At 39.6% G+C, this 20,104-nt stretch overlaps 1 protein-coding gene across 7 annotated transcripts in view; it reads left to right on the top strand.

Moving 5' to 3' along the window:
* Positions 1-20,104, top strand: part of LOC139125997 (pleckstrin homology-like domain family B member 1) — an 87,256-nt gene that overhangs the window by 31,824 nt on the left and 35,328 nt on the right. For 3 of the 7 annotated variants that reach the window (XM_070692070.1, XM_070692064.1, XM_070692069.1), the window contains exons 2-6: positions 8,018-8,083; positions 13,791-13,914; positions 14,522-14,701; positions 16,629-16,754; positions 17,120-18,132. In XM_070692070.1, coding sequence (XP_070548171.1) covers positions 8,075-8,083; positions 13,791-13,914; positions 14,522-14,701; positions 16,629-16,754; positions 17,120-18,132 — 1,452 coding nt within the window. In that variant the 5' untranslated portion in view covers positions 8,018-8,074. Of the gene's footprint in view, positions 1-2,229; positions 2,495-3,822; positions 4,059-7,701; positions 7,723-8,017; positions 8,084-13,790; positions 13,915-14,521; positions 14,702-16,628; positions 16,755-17,119; positions 18,133-20,104 lie in introns of those variants that run through there. The other 4 variants (XM_070692066.1, XM_070692067.1, XM_070692065.1 and 1 more) reach the window with 4 other exon arrangements.

Raw genomic sequence — 20,104 nt, 5'->3', positions numbered from 1 at the left:
TTCAAGGTCGACTCATTGAGATCGCTTAGTTCTACAGTAGAACATTTATCGTGTACTCTGCATTATCAACGATCCATCAATGATAGGAAGGCTAAGGAATGTTTGACAGCCCGACCGACGACAGCTTCATGTTCAACGGCTTCAAGCTCGATGTTGGATAATCCTGTCGCGAAGGCATTTGCAAAACTTAGTTCCGATAATAAAGACAGGATGAGATATTTATTCAACACTGCCTACGCCGTAGTACAAGCTGGTAAGCCGTTCTCGGACTTTGAATTTCTCTGCAATATTCAGCTAAAAAATGGCGTCGAACTTGGAAAAAACTATATCAATGCGCATGGATGTACAATTTTCATGCACTGCATTGCCGAGAATTTAAGGAAAATGATCACGTCTGAAATCAAAGAAGCTAACTTCGTGAGTGCCCTTGCCGATGGCAGTACCGACAGAGCTATCATTGAGCAGGAAATTGTTTATGTTCGATACGTTCGCGGGAAGGACAAGTTACCAGTCACACGACAAGTTTGCATCGTTCCTCTTGAAAGTGCATCATCACAAGGCGTATTCGATGCGCTCGTACAGGATTAGCAGCCGTTGATTTGAATTTATCACAACTCCATCCTGGAAGCGGATCGAAACCATCACTTGTATGTTCTAACTTTGACGGGGCATCCGTGAATATGGGCAAAAAACTGGCGTTGTGTCAAAAATCAGAGAACTAATACCGTCGATAATAGCTATTCACTGTGTTGCTCACAAACTGGAACTTTCTATCCTGGACGCAAGTAAGGATGTTGCGTGTATGGCTGATTTTGAAGAAACCTTGAAAGGCATATTTTGCTTTTACCATTATTCACCTAAGCGTCGTCGTGAATTGTCCGCGATTGCCAAATTATTTGATACAGAGTTAGCACATTTTTCTTCGGTAAAGCAAGTGCGTTGGTTAGCTAGTAAACAAAGAGCAGTGAAGGCACTTGCCACTAATCTTACGTCAGTTGTCCTACATATGGAAAATGCTAGTGCTACTGGAGGTCGCCCTGATAATGCAAACCGTGCTAAAGGTTATTTGAGGAGTTTGAAATCTGTAAAGTTTATCAAGATGTTGTACTTCTTGTTAGATTATTTACCCATTGTTTCTGATTTGTCCAAAGCCTTTCAATTAGAAGACCTGTTGATTGTTGAAATTCCAGACAGACTTGAGCAAACTGTTGTGAAACTAAATGCACTAAAATCTGTTCCTGGCAAAAATATGCAATATTTTCTGAAGTGTATAGTGTTGCTGATCGTAAATTTGGCAGTTTGGAGATCACTGGCAAAGCATTGATGCCAGAATACACTGGTGATGAAGTCTACGTCAATCTCATAAATAATACAATAAGATATATTAATGATAGATTTGATAACATGAGCCAGTCACCACTCAAAGAAATGCAAATTCTTGATTTCCATAAATGGCCTTTAGGTGAGGAATTGTATGAATATGGTAATGTTGAAATGCACAAACTAATGTATGAAACTCCTGTTTCCAACTATTTCTCTGATGCAGAGAGAGAGTCAGTTTGCAGTGATTGGCTAGCAGTAAAAATCTATTGTAGAAACTTCAGAGCTAACTCTCTGCTGAGTGTGTATTCATTAGTATTGCAGTCAGTTCATGTTGTTGGTGAAGGCATGATCAAGTTGTTAGAATATGTGTTCACAATTTCGCCCAGCACAAGTGCATGCGAAAGAGGCTTTTCAAAGGTAAACAATATTAAAACTGAGTTACGTACATCTATGACTCAACAAAATTTTCAAGATCAGCTGTTTATTATGTCAGAAGGGCCAACCCTTCAAAGATTTGATCCAGATCCTGCCATAGCAAGGTGGCTGATTACCTCTGAAAAAGGTAGACATGTAGAAGGACACAAACTCTCGGCTGCTCGTAAGACAGACACTACTGAACAGGAACTTGAGAAATCTGCAAGTAAAAGTATACATGTATGCAACATGTCTCTGTATGTGCATCCCAAGCAAACCTCACCGAAATAAAAGCAAATTTGAAATGAGTATTAAAGAGAACTGATCATTTGTGTATTGTTATGCAAATTTTGTGGACCAGTGGATTTTACCTTGGGACCAGTGAAAAAAAAATGGTCACTGGTCCTGGGACCAGTGAAAAAGAAGGGAAATTTTCAGGCCCTGTGAGCTGTAACAGTCAATGCCAACATATTGGATGAGTTAAAGAATATCGGATGACCCAGGCCTTGTGAAGGTCACAAGCTATCCAGAAAACCACCAGGGAACTGCCTACCGTAATTGCACACATTCTCTACTGACCTTACATACAGAACTATCAGCTACACTCTCAACTTTATACAAAGACATTCTCCTCTGGGGATTTGCCGGGCTGTAACCTCCAGAAATTCCACCAGTGTTGTAAACAAGATTGGACTAGGCACAACCTGCAAACACTCTCAGACATCATCAAATTTTCCTCAACGCTACTCCAGGGCCTGTAAGTATAGCTTTGTTTAACGAATTAGGACAACATGAACCATACGTTTATGATACACATGTAAGCCTTTTCACTTATGTATAGCTTATCAGCATTACAGTAATATTTGTATGTGGTAAGTGTACTACTGTAATTACAAAACTATATCACTGTCACTGTCATATGCCATGCCACTGAATTACCATGTATGGTAGGATGCATGCAGAAATTACAGTTGTCTTCCGAAGACCAAAGGCAGTTACCGTACATGTATTGTACATGATCTGTAGAACTTACAGCAATATCATTGGTGAAAGCACCAGGCACTTTATCTGCATGATTCATGCTGTATAGAATGTACGACAGCAATCAGTGTCATGTATCGGTACTTTGCAAAACTCTGACTCAGTATTACTGCTTATATTCTCCCCATAGACTGTATAGATTTAACAATAAGTCTGTTGTATTGGTATATTGACTATACAGTGTAAGTGGAATACCGCTGCATTAGATATACCACTGTTTTGCAAAGGACAACTCCAGACTGTCTATAGCACTACCTGGCACTTGTCCATATGTACATGGTAGTGTGCAATATTACACATTGTGTATCAGTATAAATATTTTGTTTAAAAACCTGAATAAGCTTGATCCACACTGTACATGCATGTGTGATGCTACATAGATGTTGTTGATATAAATATGTCTGCTGCAGTAACCACAGACTGACCCTGTTTATGTACAGTATGGCCGATACAGATGCCAGGCTACAGATTTTATAACAGACCATACAGTCAGACTGCTTTTTGCCACAACTCATGTCTAGACTACCCTGTAATGGACTGGTTTCATCAGGATGGCTTGTGCAGATCCTAGCTGGATTTCCCAAAACCACAAACCGCAGTCCTTTATATGGGAGACAGAAAAATGCATACCGGTACTCATTACATGTACATGCTAAACTCTACAGCACAAGACGATATAGAAGTGTCTTGTTAAAAGTACAAGGTCTGCCCAAGAACGTTATCCGTCAAGACTATCCTGTTGAGACACACATTCCACTACTGCCTACCTCCTTCAAGAGTATCAGTCTAAATTACACCACTGGACCAAAACGAAGGTTTGTCTCACTGGTGTATAAAAAAAGTTAAAAGGTACATGTACGTACGCCAGGCAATGAAACCCACACTGGTATAACATCAGCAGTCAGGAATTTCCAATTCCAACAAAGTCTGGTCAAGTTCCTTACATTATTTTCCCCATTGAGTTGCTTGTCAGCTCACAATGGGTTCCATTGTGTGGAGGTTTTTATTCAGTGGACCAGGGCTGTCATTGTCCCGGTAGCTGTGCCTGTGATCAGTTCAATCGGTTTCGCCAGCATGTGAAAGCCACCGTCACGGGCTGGCTGGATTTGAACCTGAGCTGAATGGACAACTTGAACTTGTTTGGTGGAATTGATCTCAGTTCATTGAGTGCTGGACATGCCAGACATCTGGACTTGTGGAAAGTTTTCACTGGCACAGAATAATCTATGCTTGGTTTGGATCTGTGATAATTTTGCTAATCAGGATAGTGTGTGGTACTGGTAGGTCTGACTTTCTTTCCTGGCCTTTTGTAGCTTTGCATGTACACTGTACACTGTATGTCACGCTTCCATAATCAGATGTGATCAAACTAGCTACTTATTTTTTGGGATTGAACTTGTCGAGTCTAAGTTCTTAAAGTGGCTCTTTCGTTCGTAAATTGTGAAGTCCTTAATGAACAATTCCTCGGCATATCTACTGTTACAATACTATACCGGTATATGCTGCTTGGGAAGCAAGATTTTCACAACGCATTAGCAATTCATTTGAAACAGTGATTGCTATCTCATCGAAAAATTTCCTGTGGAGTCAACAGGCATTTCACCATCAAGGTATAATTTTTGCGTAACTGTTTAGTAGTCTAAGACTAATGAAACTAGTTACAAATAGCTGTGTCATCCGTATTTGTAGTATAATGATCCAACTTAATTCCAACAAGACATTTCTATTTAAAAGAATAGCATTGAACCATCTAGACTTGGTAAAAGGATTTACACAAGGAAGCCACTGAGTATTATAAACAGAAAAAAAATGTTCATTAAAATTCACTCATCTTTCTTCAGCAAGACGAAGGAATATTGGGTTCATTTCAGGACATTTTACTGTCCAAGATATGTTTGGAGACAGCATTTGTCTGTTTGTCAAGAGGCACCTTAAGACAAAAAAAAATACAGGCGATTTGACCCAGCATTCTACAGTTTCTTTGCATTCCTTTGATGACAGAAATCAACAGACTCTGATAAAAACAGTTTAGGGTTTGTTTATCTACCTCCCAGAATGTAAATAAAAATGAAGTTTCAGGAAAAAGTTTTCAGTTGCAGTCCAGACAGTGTACTGTACAAGCTATGTATAGAGTGTAGTGAGGGATGCCAGAGGCGTATGTATTTCACACTGCTATAAATCATGTGCAGTCAAGTAGGTATTGACTAAGTAAACAAAACCTTAAAAAAATAGGTCAGGACAATCAAGACTGCTACATTCAGCCATCATACTGGAACTGGGACATAGTGCGTAACTGGTGTGATATGTGTGGATATCTACATGTATCTTCATCAAGTGACAGCTTATCGTGGAAATTTGCTGAAAGAGTGGACTTATCTCCAAGTGTGTATGTCAACTTGACTCTTCAGATGACTTGTTTCAGATAAGTTCTTCATACCTAGATAGAGCATTATCAATGAGTGTCAAGTTCATTTCATCAAATTGTCGCTTGTCAGCCATGTACAAGTACTGATACTGTTGAATGTCAAAGTGGAGAAAGTCTATGGTGAACCATGCACACATATGTGATTCACATGTGAGTACACGTTGTGCATGCTATCATTGACACATATCCTGACTTCCAGGTCCTATCATTGTCACACGCACACACCTGTAACAGTACACCTATATCATAATCGTTCTTGATAACAACAGGTTTCATTTTTCTGTGCGGAGCATTGATGACCAGCGCCCACCTTCTAGACAAACACACGCACACACACAGCCAGCCGTGTAAAGTTGTTACACATGATACATCGACTATTGATTGTACAAATCAGTCTTTTCACTACCTGTGGTTGTTTACAAAAAGGACCTGAGGCCTGAATAAGTACCACATACAGCACCTACACCAACAAGACCAATGTATTTACATGTACACTTTGCGTTGAGCACAAGTAGTGCGGTTACACCCACTGAATATCTCCAGGCTGTCTGCAAAGTCAGGTATCTGCAGCTTGCCAGTAATTCAGAGACAGTATTCGTCCCTTTGATCTCCCTCTGCACAGCTACAACGACATACAGTAAAACTGAAAATAATCGGAAGAATGCACTCTCGGTGCAGATTTTGCAGATCATGAAATCCATCACAAATCTGCAGCTTGTATGGACTGCTTTTTGAAACTTTAAGAGACGATGGAATATTTCACTGCCTTACTTCGGAAATTTCCTCCATAGATTTTAAGGCACAGAATTGTGGCCATTTTGTATAAGAAATATCGGTAAATTTGAAGTTGATGGCTTCTCTTCTCCAAGATGTCCCATGTTGCCTTGGTGTTGTTATTCTACTTCTTGATTACAAATGAAGAGCATTTTAAAGTCTATAGGCAAAGTATGTGAAACAGTTTTAAACTTCCATTTTTGAGACCATTTCAGCGTAATACGGAATTTCTTTATTTTCTGAATGGATGACCGGCAAATGCGAAAGATGGTTTTAAAAAGAAGGTTCAAAGTTTGTCGCAATGCTTATAATTAGGTTTTGTGTATTTTCAGTTCTTCATGAACAGTTGATCTGTACTGCAATCATGTAAACATCACCAGAAAAGGATAAGGACGCTGCGCCAATGCGGCTGTCTGTATCTGTCTTTCATACACCCTTCTTCTATCCATACATCAGTCTGTGCACAAACACACTTGACATCAAGCACAAACAACGTCTGTGGAGTTCACACAAATCTGCTATTACTGAGATACAAAGTGACTGTCCCATGACATTAAACAATTTACCAAATTTCTCTATATAGTGTTGGATGGCAGTTAGATTTAAAGGAGGGAATAATGTACCACTTTTCTGGCTTAAAAATTATTGTGTTGTGATAGTAATAGCTGTACATATGTCTACTTCCTACAAAAAATAGTATCAGTGTTTTGGCAAAATTTATCTCAATTATCACAAAAAGTCACTGTGTGACTGGCAGTGTATATAAGACTTTGTTCCGATGAAATTCCAGTAACCACCACACCTTAGGCTGTTGTGCAGTGTACAGTTATAAAAAGCAATATTGGCACTTTGATGTATGGATGTGTTTTCAGGCCTATTATAATGAAGTATTAATGTCTCTACAAGTTTCCTATTTACATATGGAAATTATCTGTTTGCCTACACACTCATGTTCATATTGACATAATACGATGTATGGTATGCCATTGAGAATATTGTAAAATTTATGACCTAGCTTTCATACATACCAACAGGTATTCACTATTTTGCATATTACATCCATTCATGTGTAAAGGTACATTTGTACATTATATAGGAGCCCAAGATAAACTGTTTATATAAATACTTGTAGTTACGAGTTAATTCACTGCCATAAATAAACAGTGCATGTCAAAGATCTATCTAGCAACATCTCAGAGCATTGTACTCCTTGTATAAATATACTTCTGTATATACTACTGCTACGAGTTACAGTTGTGCACTGTAATGTTCCATAGATAATCTGTTTGATCATTCAAAGCTTTATCAAACCATGCAGTATTTCAATTAGTCAAACAGTTGCTACACATAAATCTTTTCTTTCCTACATGACAGCATGTCTATAAATACCATGATCTCAGATTGTTTTGGGACAAGTTTATGCTTGCCAAATTCTTGCAGGTCAGAATTTCACTGCTGAAGTTGTCATATGAAATAGAGAAAATTATATAGAGTTGGCAATGCTTATGCCTTGCCAATGCTTTTTATGTGCAGAGGTTATGTGTGGCTACCAGTATCTGTCCATATGACTGGTTCTGTAGATTGTTGTATATGACGTGTTGTCAAGAAGATCAACAGTCTCCACAGATATTGGAGTTCAAATTTGGCACTGTAGGAAAGAAATAATAACCAAACATACTGTGGACTGGGAATGTATAGATCAGGCTGGAAAGTTCAATGCTCCCTTGTGTAGTCATTATTCTGTGGTAAAAATATCAAATTGAAGTCACAATAATTGTTCTCAAACAAAAGAGGTGGAGGGGAGGGAGAGGAAGAGTTCTTTCTGGCAAAAGTCAAGAGTGTACTAATAATGAAATGTGAAGTCATTGTACCGGTATGACTGTCCTGTAAATTACTACTGGTTTTACTCAACAAGGAAAAACAAAGACCATTATGGGACTGATTTCCATCAATGTTATCCTCAAAAAATTTTACAGGTCATACAGGAGAGTTATGTCAAATTGTTAAATTGTTTCTTTTTTTTCTGTGTTCTTCTTGCAGATTTTTTTAATGGTTTTGTGTAATCTCTGATTCAGGACTTGACTAGCATTTACCAACATGATGCAGGTAAGTAACGTAATGTATTGGAACAGTTTAAAAAGCATCTGTAAATTGTTTTTAAATCAGTGAATGTAACCTAATTATGAAAACTACCATTAATTGGTAGTCATATTCAAAATACATCGTTGGCATGGTTTATTTCATCACTGAACACTCCATTCCCATGGTAACTTCACTGTTAGAACATACAGTTACCCAACCCTGATGTTTACATATAAGGAATTCTAATGGAAAAATTGACACCCAGCTAGTGACCAAAATTAGAATAGCTACATCATCGGAGCAAGAAGTGAAAATTTTGTGGTGATAAGCAAACTTATGTGATAGAGAGTAACCTTCATCATGGAAACATTGGACAGTACAACCTCTTTTCACAGATCAGGGCTGGCAGCATTAAAAATGATTAATTATATTTTACGAAAATTCATAGAAAGTGTGTGTGCAACTCTGTAAAGTGACACACCAATTTTCATGTTACCGGCAAATACTGGTAATACCAGTATATCATCAACTCGTCACCAGTGAATCAGAATTTTGAAAATAGTCAACAGGTAGTAGATTGGTACCATCAGTGTAAAAGATACTTGAGTACATGCTCTGTTTAGTCAGAGTTACAACAAAGGAAAGTGAAGTGACTCATCAACACAACAAAACACAATAGGCCCTCTGGGTCTGACTGTGTAACAATGCCTACATGCAAATCTAGCAGTTGAAAAAACAGGACAACACACAATACAACAATGACAGAGGACATAGTCAACTCCTTTGATGTATCTGTTCAAACTGTGTGGGTAGTTTGATCATCAGCATTGATTCACTTTATTTTTCACTTGGTTTTTTCACCTGATATTCTATCTGGTGAAATTGTCGTCTAAAGTAGCTGAAATTATTACATTGCTTCATTTACACAGTAAATACAAGGATCATTTAAAGTAAAGAAGTTAAAGGACCAGTAGCAGTAACTTTTGATGTTTTTTCGGTATTTTTTTCATATCAACAACAGTTTCTTGTTCTACTTCCCATAGCATGTTGAGATACACAGTATTCAGCTTGTCAACTCAGCCTGTATATGTACAGACTGCATTGTCATTGTTGACAAGCGAATTTTGATCCAGACTGAAATTCAAATGAAATAAATAACAGTGCATGTTACAGTTTGCTGTGTTGGCAAGCTAAATAGTGGGTATCCTGACACATTTTTACGAATAGGACAAGAACTTAATATTGATACACAAAAACATAAATAATGACAAAATCACCAAAAGTTGTAGCTGCTAGCCCTTTATTGGTGAAAACAAGTTGACAAGTATGTATTTGGTTGTTGCACATTATGGTTAGGATTTTACATACCCTTAAAGTCACTATTGACCAAGTGAAATTGAACAGCAGCAGATCAAAATCATACAAATCAATCGATAATGTTATATCAGAAATTAATAGAAATTTACATTTTTTGAATGGCGTGAAGCACACATTGTGTGTACCAGCACATTTTCTGTGTTTGACATAACATAGTGTACCGGTGATACCAACACCTTGCAAACAAACAATGTCTAGTGATCAATTATATTACGTAAATGTGTATTTCTATTCCAGAGCTCCATTTGCTAGAACCTTTGGTGTATTTTTCATCAATTTTGATCTGACTGTATCTTATAGTTTCTTGTTCCATTCCAAAGACTATGTTGAAATGCCCCGGCAGTGTCTGACAGTCACCACAGTCTGTGTAATGTCAAATGCAGTACGTGTAACTGTTGTTGAGAAATGAATTCTGGTCTGGACTAGACATGATTTTTCAACAACAACAACATTGCATATTGTACAAAAGTTGTTGTGTACACAAAACTAGTACATGTACTTTGCATTTCAACAAGTATGTGGAGAACAACATGTTTTTGTCTTCTTGAACAAAAAATTAGTGAAAACAAACAGTCAAAGTTATAGCTATATTGTCCCCTTAACTCCATGGGTTTTACCAATATGGCTGTGGCAAATGCACTGTTATAACCTTTATTTATGTTGAAGCCATTCTGTACAATCTGTTGGTGGTTTTTCTTTTGCTTGGACTTATTCCAGACGAGAGGTCACTGACCCTGTCAGTACACTCTGCATGTACATTGTATTTATGACAAAAATACCCTAAAGGTTGTGACAACTGTATGGCTTCGTATCTCACAGTAAACAGTGCTGGGGTTAGGGAAAAAAACAAAACAAGGGCAGATAGAAAACCACCCACCCCGCCTGGATATCAAGTGTTTTAGGTAAACACTTGTGGGTGGTTAATTATTCTCCTTCAAGCAATATAGAATTGTATAGTGCAGTGTAGTTGTATCTAACAGCACTGCAGGCTGGGAACCTCCCCTCCATGGTACACGTCTACTTTCATTTTGTGCATGGATGCCCAATGTCACATGGTGCACTTTGTTTCCCTCTGACAACGTGATCTATTTGCCAGTTTGTTTTTCATCTCGTGTGAGTTTGGAGTGGAACATATGTTGATAAGAGGACACTTATTCAGATACTTTTGATTCCTGGGTAGTCATGTGTACAACCATGGACTGTAGAGGGGAGTCTTTTACTGCGCTGTCCATGGTACTACTGTTATGTGTTCTAATGTGCACATAGTTGAACCTGAATAAACGTCATTGAAATATTTGATCATCAGGCTGGGGAATGATGAGAAAGATGTTTCATTACACTGATTTACACTCAAATATACAGTCTATATTTGGTATCTGTCTATGTTAGTTGGCTAAGTTCTGAACTGTCACTCTGCAAACCCTGCTGTATACCATGCACACTTAGAGTTCATGTAAAGAATTGTCAATGTACCACCACTGGATAGACTCTTTCACAGCCCCTCGCTGGCTATCCACAGAGTTACGCTTGTTGCACCACTTTGTGCTGAGCCAAGCTACATCAGTCATAGTGCATAGCATGTAAGGGGCTGTGAAAGAGTCAACGGGTACATATCACTGGGGATCTACAGTGCAGACATCATTGGTGTGACAGTTTCCCATAGAAGGCACAGTACTGACTCATATTTTCAAGTACCTCTATAAACAAAAATAAACAAAACACACCAGCCTTGTCCAATACCAGAATGGCATAGGATAGCAATGACCAGTCTCCTTGCTTTAGAAATTGATGTTAAACTCACACGATAAATAAATAGCTTCCTAAATAGAAGGTCAGGTCTATGGCATACCATTAACTTTGATATTTTACAAGATGGTTAATAGAATAAGTTAAAATGTCACCGCTCTGAACTGTGTATATATTAAAGGTCTGGTGAAATGGTCCCGTTCATGTGACTGAATATCTTCCAGGGGGTCAATACTATTACACTCGCAACATAATTGCAACCTAAAAGTACGCGCAAGTGTTAATTTTTTTGATATTTCTATGCGCGGCTTTCATGGGGTCATTTTGCGACACTCAGGTCACGCCCGCAGCGGGGATCATGGTTGGCCGTCTGTGACGTCACAGGTGTGTTCATTTACATCGAATAGCGGTCCAACGCCGCCTTATCTCTGCCCGGTATCCGCTAACAAAACAGCCTCAGTGTTAGTACCCGGTGCTGCCCATTCGCCACGTTCGTTCGCCAATGCGAATCGAAATCCGAAGTGGCGAAAAAAATCGATCCTAATCGATCCTAATTCGCCACAGTGGCGAAACTGATTTTTGTTTAAAAAATATGGTAAAATAAAGAAAAAACGTGGGTTTGTTAGTCTTTTGTTTAATCTGCACTTCTCTCTCGGCGATTCACAAAAACTGTGTCTACTTCCGTATTATTGCGTTCTTTCCGTCGTACATATTTGCAATCGAGCCAAGTCTCGCGAGAGATTTGACGTCATTCAGTCTAGTGTACAACATGCAGAAATGGCTCTCGCGAGAACTGAAACTTGACACACGCAATCGAGCCCTCACGATAAATTTGACGTAATTTTGTCTAGTGTACAGCTAGCCCTGCGTACGATGCTGTGTGTTCCGCTACAGCTAATCGCCCCACTCACCACATTTAGCTGTAGCGGAACACACCGCATCGTACGCAGGGCTAGTGTACAGCCACAGGTGCATAGCTGGGTCGTGAGTATTTAGGTTGCAGTGGCGGGCATATCGACTACGGGATCAATAGATTGATCCGAAAATCGATCTACTTAGCAGACGACCCAGCTAAGGAGCGCCTGTGTACAGCAGGCATAGGAACGCTAGCTCGCGAGAATTGAAACTTTTGCTATACATAGCAGATATAGGCATTTTAATCGAGGCAACAAGGTTCGGTGTTGCAGTTGATTTACATTGCGGTCTAGATGTTCTGTGTTGTGCATTTTAATTCCATGTTGAGGGTCGATTTGCATCGCGGTCCAGTCCTCGTGATCCGGTATTCCCCGTTGTTCTTCAATTTAATCGCCGTCCCAACGACGCGTTCCGTGTTGCTGTCGATTTGTATCAGGGAGGACTCTACCTCCATGATTTGTATCGCGATCTCTACATTCCGTGTTGTTGTTCGTTTTAATGCTAGTCTCAACGTTCAGTGTTGCTGTTCATGCAGCCGATTTGCATCGCGGTCCCATTTAATTTAATCACTGTCCCATTTATGTTTTAAGTTACTGTCGATTTGCATTGCGGTCCCGACGTTTCATACTAGTGCATTTTATAAGTGGCAGTCACAACGTTCAGTGTTGGTGTTCATGCAGTTGATTTGCATTACGGTCCCAACCTTCTGTGTAGCGAGTAGCGAGGCAGGCTCAGGCGAGGGACCGTGGCCGATCGTACGAACCAGAAGAGACAAGCACATTATGGTTCAAACACTCAACACTGAAAAGTTTACAGTTGAGCCGTTCATGCTCTTGCCGCTGTCACAGCCACCAAAAGAACAACGTCTTCCCATAGTGAAGGAGGACACTGTCCTGATCATGTAAGCGGAAACCCTAGAAGTTACCCCCCAATGGGGAGCTTACGGAGGTGTGAAATACTTACTTCCCGTTATGAGATACGGAGTCGGGCAAACTTCGGAAAGCTGAAAAAAGTCGACTGGAGAGGCTCGGGGGACACGCCCACATTGCATTTTTCTTTTGCCATATTTCATAATCACGCGCGCTAAACGAAAAAAGAAATGAATGTAACTGTTTTATAGACCATCAACTGAATTTCTGTGATTTTGCAACATGGGCATTTCACCAGACCTTTAAATCTGTGAAAACCTATGGCTTGATATTGTGAACAGAGGTGAAATAGAACAGATTTTATAGTACATATACCGTACATGTACCAATATCAGCAGTGAAATATCAAACTGATTAATATAATGCAATCACAAGGATCAATACACCAAGCATATCAGAGAACGAATATTCAGTATTCTATTGACCAAAATATTACAAAACTTTGATATTCATACAAGAGTATATTGTATATTTGTCCTTTACTGAAGAGCCTTTATTCCATAGTGCCATGTGTGAACTGAAATCACTACTGAATGGTTCCACTCCAGAGTGAAAAGGGTGTTAGCAGTTCTACAGACTCAGTGCACCTGACAGATTACATGATTTGCGGTATAAACAAACCCACATGTACAAAGGCACTCGGAAGTACGCGTATTTCTGTGCACATTTGTACACATGGTTTTTGTTTGTACAGTGGTCCGTTCAAACTCCGGGTTTAAGCTATTGCTCCAGAATAACGGTAATTATTTTGTGTTTCTGTACAGGACGGTAGTTTGGCGTACACCAACACTGGCAAGGCCATACGTGTACAGAGTGAGAAACCACATCTAGTGAGTCTTGGCGGAGGCAGACTTAGCACTGCTGTCACACTACTACCTCTACCAGAAGGTAAGATTTGCCTCTGAAACTCTGACCAAAGTAAGAAATGTAGACATTTATAAATTTGATATACTTTCATCATTCCATAGAAAAAAAAACTGAAGCAGTCTATATGCAGTAGAAAATCGTGCAATTTGCTGTGAGGTTGAAAGACTGTTGAACCCATTTAAGTTAAAATTTTGGCACATGTCACTGCTATTGTTTATACTGGTGCCATGGAAGACATCCAAATGCTTGCTTTACCGATCAACATCTTGCTCACAAGCATATTCCTGTGTCTAAGTATACTTACTGTAGTGGTACATGCACGCATATTTTGGAAAACTGATAAACGCTGGGCCCATGAAAACATGACCTACAATTCAGCATTGCCTTAGGGGGTATGTTTGTACCAGGTACTAGTATTTATCCACATTTAAATGCACACTAGGTAAGCATTTGGAAGTGTTTTTCAGGTGCGCTATACGATACTGTTTTTGGCATTGATTCATGTGGAATATTCATACAAAAACATTGTATTCCTCACAGGTTAACGTCATACATCTGTTCTTATATTTTACCTTTCTTGAAAATGTTATTTAAAAAAAAGAATTGGGGATTTGTCTTTTTATTTCAGGTAAAACTTACATAGGCAATGCCAATGCAGGCAGACAACCAGATATCGTCATCACTGGTACTGGAGTTGAGGCTGAACATTGCTACATTAAGAATGTAAATGATGATGTCATCTTGTATCCTATTGGTCCATGTCAGATTGATGGAGAGACTGTGACCACACCCACCAAATTAACACAAGGTATGTTATGTAAACACACAGTGTAGGTGTATGAGTTTAGGGAGGGGGGTCTTGAAATGTAATTGCCAGTGCCAAAGGAAACAATCTTCAGTTTTATATATTGAAGATTTTGACCACTTTGATCTTGTCACATATACCTACAAACAATCATCAAACAATCTTTCATGAAAATTCTAACCCCTCCCCAGCTTGAAGAACTACGTCTTGTTGGAATGAGGTAAACTTTCTTTAACGTTTGGTTTGATATTTCAAATCGGAGGAAAATGTTTGACAGGAAGGTGATGATTTCAGTGTGGGATGATTGAACTTGTAAGGTGTTTGCTGCAATCACTGAGTTACAGGTGAACATGGCTGAATTCTTTCAGCCAGATACTGAGCTCTTGTGTGCTTCAAGAAATTGGTAGATACTGGGCTTGTGAAAAGTCAGTGCATATGTCATTATGCACCGACAAGTTTCACTTTGGGACCACCTGAAGTATTCTGAGCCCAGCTTTAAAAGTTATAGTACCTGCTTGATGATGTCTTTCATAATCAATATGTAGAAACATACTGATCGGTAAAATGCACCTATTGAGACATTCAAATTTTATAATGCCTCTCTGATGTACTGATTGTGTGGACACATTTTGAAGTTGTTGGAATGAATTAGATTTTCACAGTGTATGTTTCTCTTCAATTAAATCTTTAGCTATAGCAACCACTTTGGATTTCAAATATTCATTAATTGTTTATCATTTGTTTCTGTGGTGCCAAACTTTGTATGGTGACATTTGAATTTTTTTTGGCTTCCTTGATTTTGAAGGAGAATGCTTGAAAGTTTCCCTGAGTAAACTTTAAGTCTTTCAGTTTCAGAACACACACTACCTCAATCTTATTCCACTCATTGATGCCCGTACGTTTCTTTCGCCCTTTGTCAAAACTCCCCCACGTAAGGCAAATGTTTGGTCTTTTAGTACAAATTGACTCATTGCCCACAAGAAATAAAGAAACCGTTTCAAACAACTCTTTAGCTTAGCATGCAGCAAACAGATCATAGTTGACTTCTAAGAGAATTCACCAGCTTTGACATTCCTGTTCAGCTTAATGTAAATCACAGAAACAATAGCAAAACCAGCATGACCAGGGCAATTGAACTCAAGCTGTTGAAATATTCAGTGGTGTCTGTACTGTGTGAAAATCCAGACAGAATGTAATCAAGATTCTGTCTGGCTGTTTTGACCTGAATGGTTCCAGAAGTCAACACTGGATCAACAAAGGTGATGGCCTTGTGTACAAACTACTCAAAACTCCCAAAATAGACCTGGCAAATATTTGTAGAGCGCCCTCTTTGTTTACCCGCAGGTCTGTTTTGAAATGTGCCAATTTCTGCCCCACTGAGCAGTATCTGTGTACTTGTAACTCTTTCTGTGCAAGCCTAGAATTGCAAACTATGTACAAGTCACTGAAAGATCTATTCATTGTTGTAACTTCCCCTACTGGTGCTTTACAGCTTTAGCTCATCATTAGACCTAAAATTGCTCATCATATAATGGTAAACAAGAGTGCTTTCTCAAAAACTGAATATGTTTAAAATTGAAGCACAAAGTTTCTTTGTTAATCAAAGTTTGCAAGCATTACACCTGTTGCACCTTTTGCAAACTTGAAGTGGCCAATTTTGCCTATCACTTTCCGTAAGAAGCTAATATGTTGATTCGCTTTGTTTTATATCGTATCAAACGCTAAATATCCTGACAAAATGGCCGTCATCCTATGTGTAGACACAACAGGGGGATTTGCCTGACTTTAAGAAACAGTTATATGTTTACAAAAGACATTGAATCATGGGTAATCTCAAGCTGTGTGGTGTGAATACGAATGTGTGTCTGATCCTCATTGACTGTCTGACTGCATCTATCCAAATCTGACCTTTCACCTTTCCTTCTCATAGGTGCAATGCTCTGTTTCGGGCGTTCCAACTACTTTCGCTTTAACCATCCCGCCGAGGCCAGCAAGATGAAACGTGAGATGCCAAACAACAACAGGATATCAGTGGCTCCCATTGGCTTCATTCCAGGTAATACCTTTGCTAATATGCAAATTATGGAGAAAATCTCGGTGACTTTGGAAGTTAAAGATTCAAAATAAAATGTATTACAGACCTTGTGAAAAAGTAGAACTGGTACCATGAAATAATTAATGAAAATCAGCATGCAACATCATAGGTCACCAGAGGGTCAGGATGCAAAGGGTTAACCTGTTCATCCCTTATTCCCTGTAAACAGTCCCAAAGTCACCATAAATAACAATGAGTATGGACCATACCATAGTGGTTAAAGGGTTGACAGACAGTGCTTATGGTGAAATTTATTTGTTAAGATGGCTGTAGTAGAGGCACTGACATTACGATGCACTTTCTAATGCTATATTCCATTATTGCAGGTATTGAACACCGACAGACTTTTGTGTACAAGGACACGATTGTAGAGGCACCGGAAGTGAAAAGCCCTATTGAAAAAAGTATCGAAGACGACTTGGAGCAAATCCTAAAGAGTGTCACATTTAATGATGACATTGAAATGATTGCCAGCCCGCCAGAGTCGCCAATGTCGCCGATTTACACTGCACCGGATGTCATCAAAGAGACCGTGATGGTCGACGATGCTGATTCCACAAATGCGACCAACGATTTTCAACCGCCTGTGAGCGCCATCAGGGCGCGATTTGAGGAACCGCCAAAGTTGCCGCAATCGCCAACGACTTGCCTCAGTCCCAAACTTGTGCACAACGGCTTGCCAGAGTACAAGAAGCCGACGTCGCCGAGCAGGATAAAACTGGGACAGAGCAGTTTGTATGCCGGTAGGAGAAGCCCGTGCACGTCGCCTACGCAACAGTATCACTCGAGAATTGAACCGTCAGAATCGGACAAATCGTCGACGAGCTCTGTAGTGACCTTATCCAGCTCGCATTCGGGTGAGCAAGATGTATTTGTGAACCAAAGCAGGTCACCCATTACGTACGATGATGCGTCACGGTTTGAAAATAGGAGAACGGTGCATGTGGACCCCGACGACTTTGACGACGAGCTTCAGAAGGAGATGTGCGTCAGACATGAACAGATGATCGCCGAGCGCAAGAGAGAGCAGCAAATGGCGACGCTGGAAAGGCAGCGTCTGGAGGAAATTCTCAACATCTGTGCCGACTATGAGCTGGAACAAAAAGAGGCTAAGTCTGACGAAACTGATACTACGAACCAAATGAACACGGAGAGTGACGTGGCCAGTAAGCCAGCTTTGAGTGTAGAAATAGCAGAGGCTGACACTGTGGATGTCTCGAGGGGTGCGTCTAAGAAGAGCAGCGCCCCTCCTCCCAAACCACCCAGAGTCAGCAAAAAAGCGCACTTTGCTCTGAATGTGTCCGGGGGCATTGTTAATAAACCAGCCATGAGTTTGTATGTAAGTATAAACATATTTCATGATATTGGACATTGGTATCTAAATGTATGATTTTTGAAATATGCAATTTTTGCTCAAATAAATATATGAAAAGACTCAGAAATCCAGTGGAAGGATACAAGAATAGAAAGCGTAATGGCTTGTGGAAAATGAACTCGCAGACACACATCAATACACTAGAGTGCGGCCGGCCTTGCCTGTGAACAAAACAAAAGTTGAGGCATCTACTTCAATGTGCTTTTAATAATCTGAAACTTGAGTGTTATAGAAGACAGTTTTACTACTTTTAAAAACTTTATTGGTGATTATACATCAATATGTCATTGTGTGTTCTTTTGTCCAAAGAAAGCAATGAAAAACAAGCCTCTACAATGTAGATCCCTGTCAGAATGGCTTTATTTGTTCCATTCTAAAAAAGTTCTTGATCATGCCCATGATACTGTATTATAGATTTTTATGAGTCACAGTCAGGCTGTGATATAAAATAAAACCTGGAGAGATCAATACAAATCAGGGTGACTTGCAAGCATCAGAGGAAGTCATGATTCACCCTTGATGGAAATAAAATGTACCTGATTGATCTCTTCTGTGGCTGGCGCTGAAAGAGCATGGTAGGAAACGTGTGTCAAGTCATTGATGGGTGGTCTGTAGGGAATACTGGACTGTAGGAGACCACTTTTAGCTGTGTAAGGCGACCATGGAATTGCCTACAGCGGAGCAATTAGTTGACAAAACAGCGCAGACAAAGTGATACCCTTGGGGTGAATGAGATGACAGCGGGAGATAGGATAAAAAGGAACAAATTGATAGATGACGTCAAAAGCTACCAAGGTCTGAATGCAGAGTTTGCCTGTATACGTACACAGTGTTTTGAAAATTTTACAAATTTCAAATTTTTTTCACCAGTTTCCTGATCAATCCATTTGCATGGCATCACTTAGGCTAGCTCTGACAGGCTGTGACTTTCACAGTTAAAAATTCTAGCAACAAGAGGAGACAAACAAGAAAGTTAGAAAAATAATGTGAATACCAGTAGGAATACACCGGTAGACAGTGCGAAATCCTTGAAAGTCAAATCAAGCGTATCAGTCGGAGACAAAAGGGGACCGCTATGCTGTGGGTGGATGATTGACAGTTGTGAAGAGAGGTGTGGGGGAGGTATTGGCCTGAAAAAACAACAACAACCTGACAAGAGCAGGGTGGGGGAGTTGTTGACCTGAAAATGATGACAACAAAGCCCGTCCACTACTCCACAATGCATTCAGGAATGAAACCAGTCACTGACAGGTGTTTTGGTAATTCAAAACACGCCACTATAACAGTGTTGTTTGATACAGCATGGAAAGGTAAAATTGAAAGTCTCTCTCTGTATGGCAGGAACTACCTGAAGGCACACTGCACTATGCTTATCCATGTTAGCTTGGTGCAGGTAGACTTGAGACCATGTGCACGGAGTGCATGTTGAAACAGCAGTTACAGTTCTCATACTATTTCAGTAACCAACGTTGCAAGATATGGCACAACATTCTGTGACAGCCATGAAATAGCTTCCTGTATTGACACTAATATAGAAAACCATGATTGAAAACATCACAACACTCTGGCTTTAAATTGGAAATTTCTACATGTACACTGGTGCAGGTAAAGTGTGGAAGTCACAGCCTTGCTTCTGCAAAAAATTCACTTTGCCTGCAACCATTGATGTTTAATATACCTTGGCCAAGTGTGGCCTCCATCGTTAGAGATTAGTCAAAACAGCAAACTTCCTACAGATATACATGTACAGTGTGACTTGACATTTCTCTTGATATTATTTGCCATGTCACTGAACAGAAGAAAGTATCACAGAATGGCTGTGCGGAATTTCCAGAGTATTGTTCCGTGCAAGAAATACAAGGCACTCATTCACGTTTAGTCAGTTGTTTAACCTGAGGTAATATTCGAGTGACTGCAGTCGTTTCTCTCACACTTG

Source organism: Ptychodera flava (genome assembly GCF_041260155.1).
Source record: "Ptychodera flava strain L36383 chromosome 3 unlocalized genomic scaffold, AS_Pfla_20210202 Scaffold_26__1_contigs__length_13983176_pilon, whole genome shotgun sequence".
Taxonomy (NCBI): Eukaryota; Metazoa; Hemichordata; class Enteropneusta; family Ptychoderidae; genus Ptychodera; species Ptychodera flava.
This window is presented reverse-complemented; position numbering and strand designations above follow the sequence as displayed.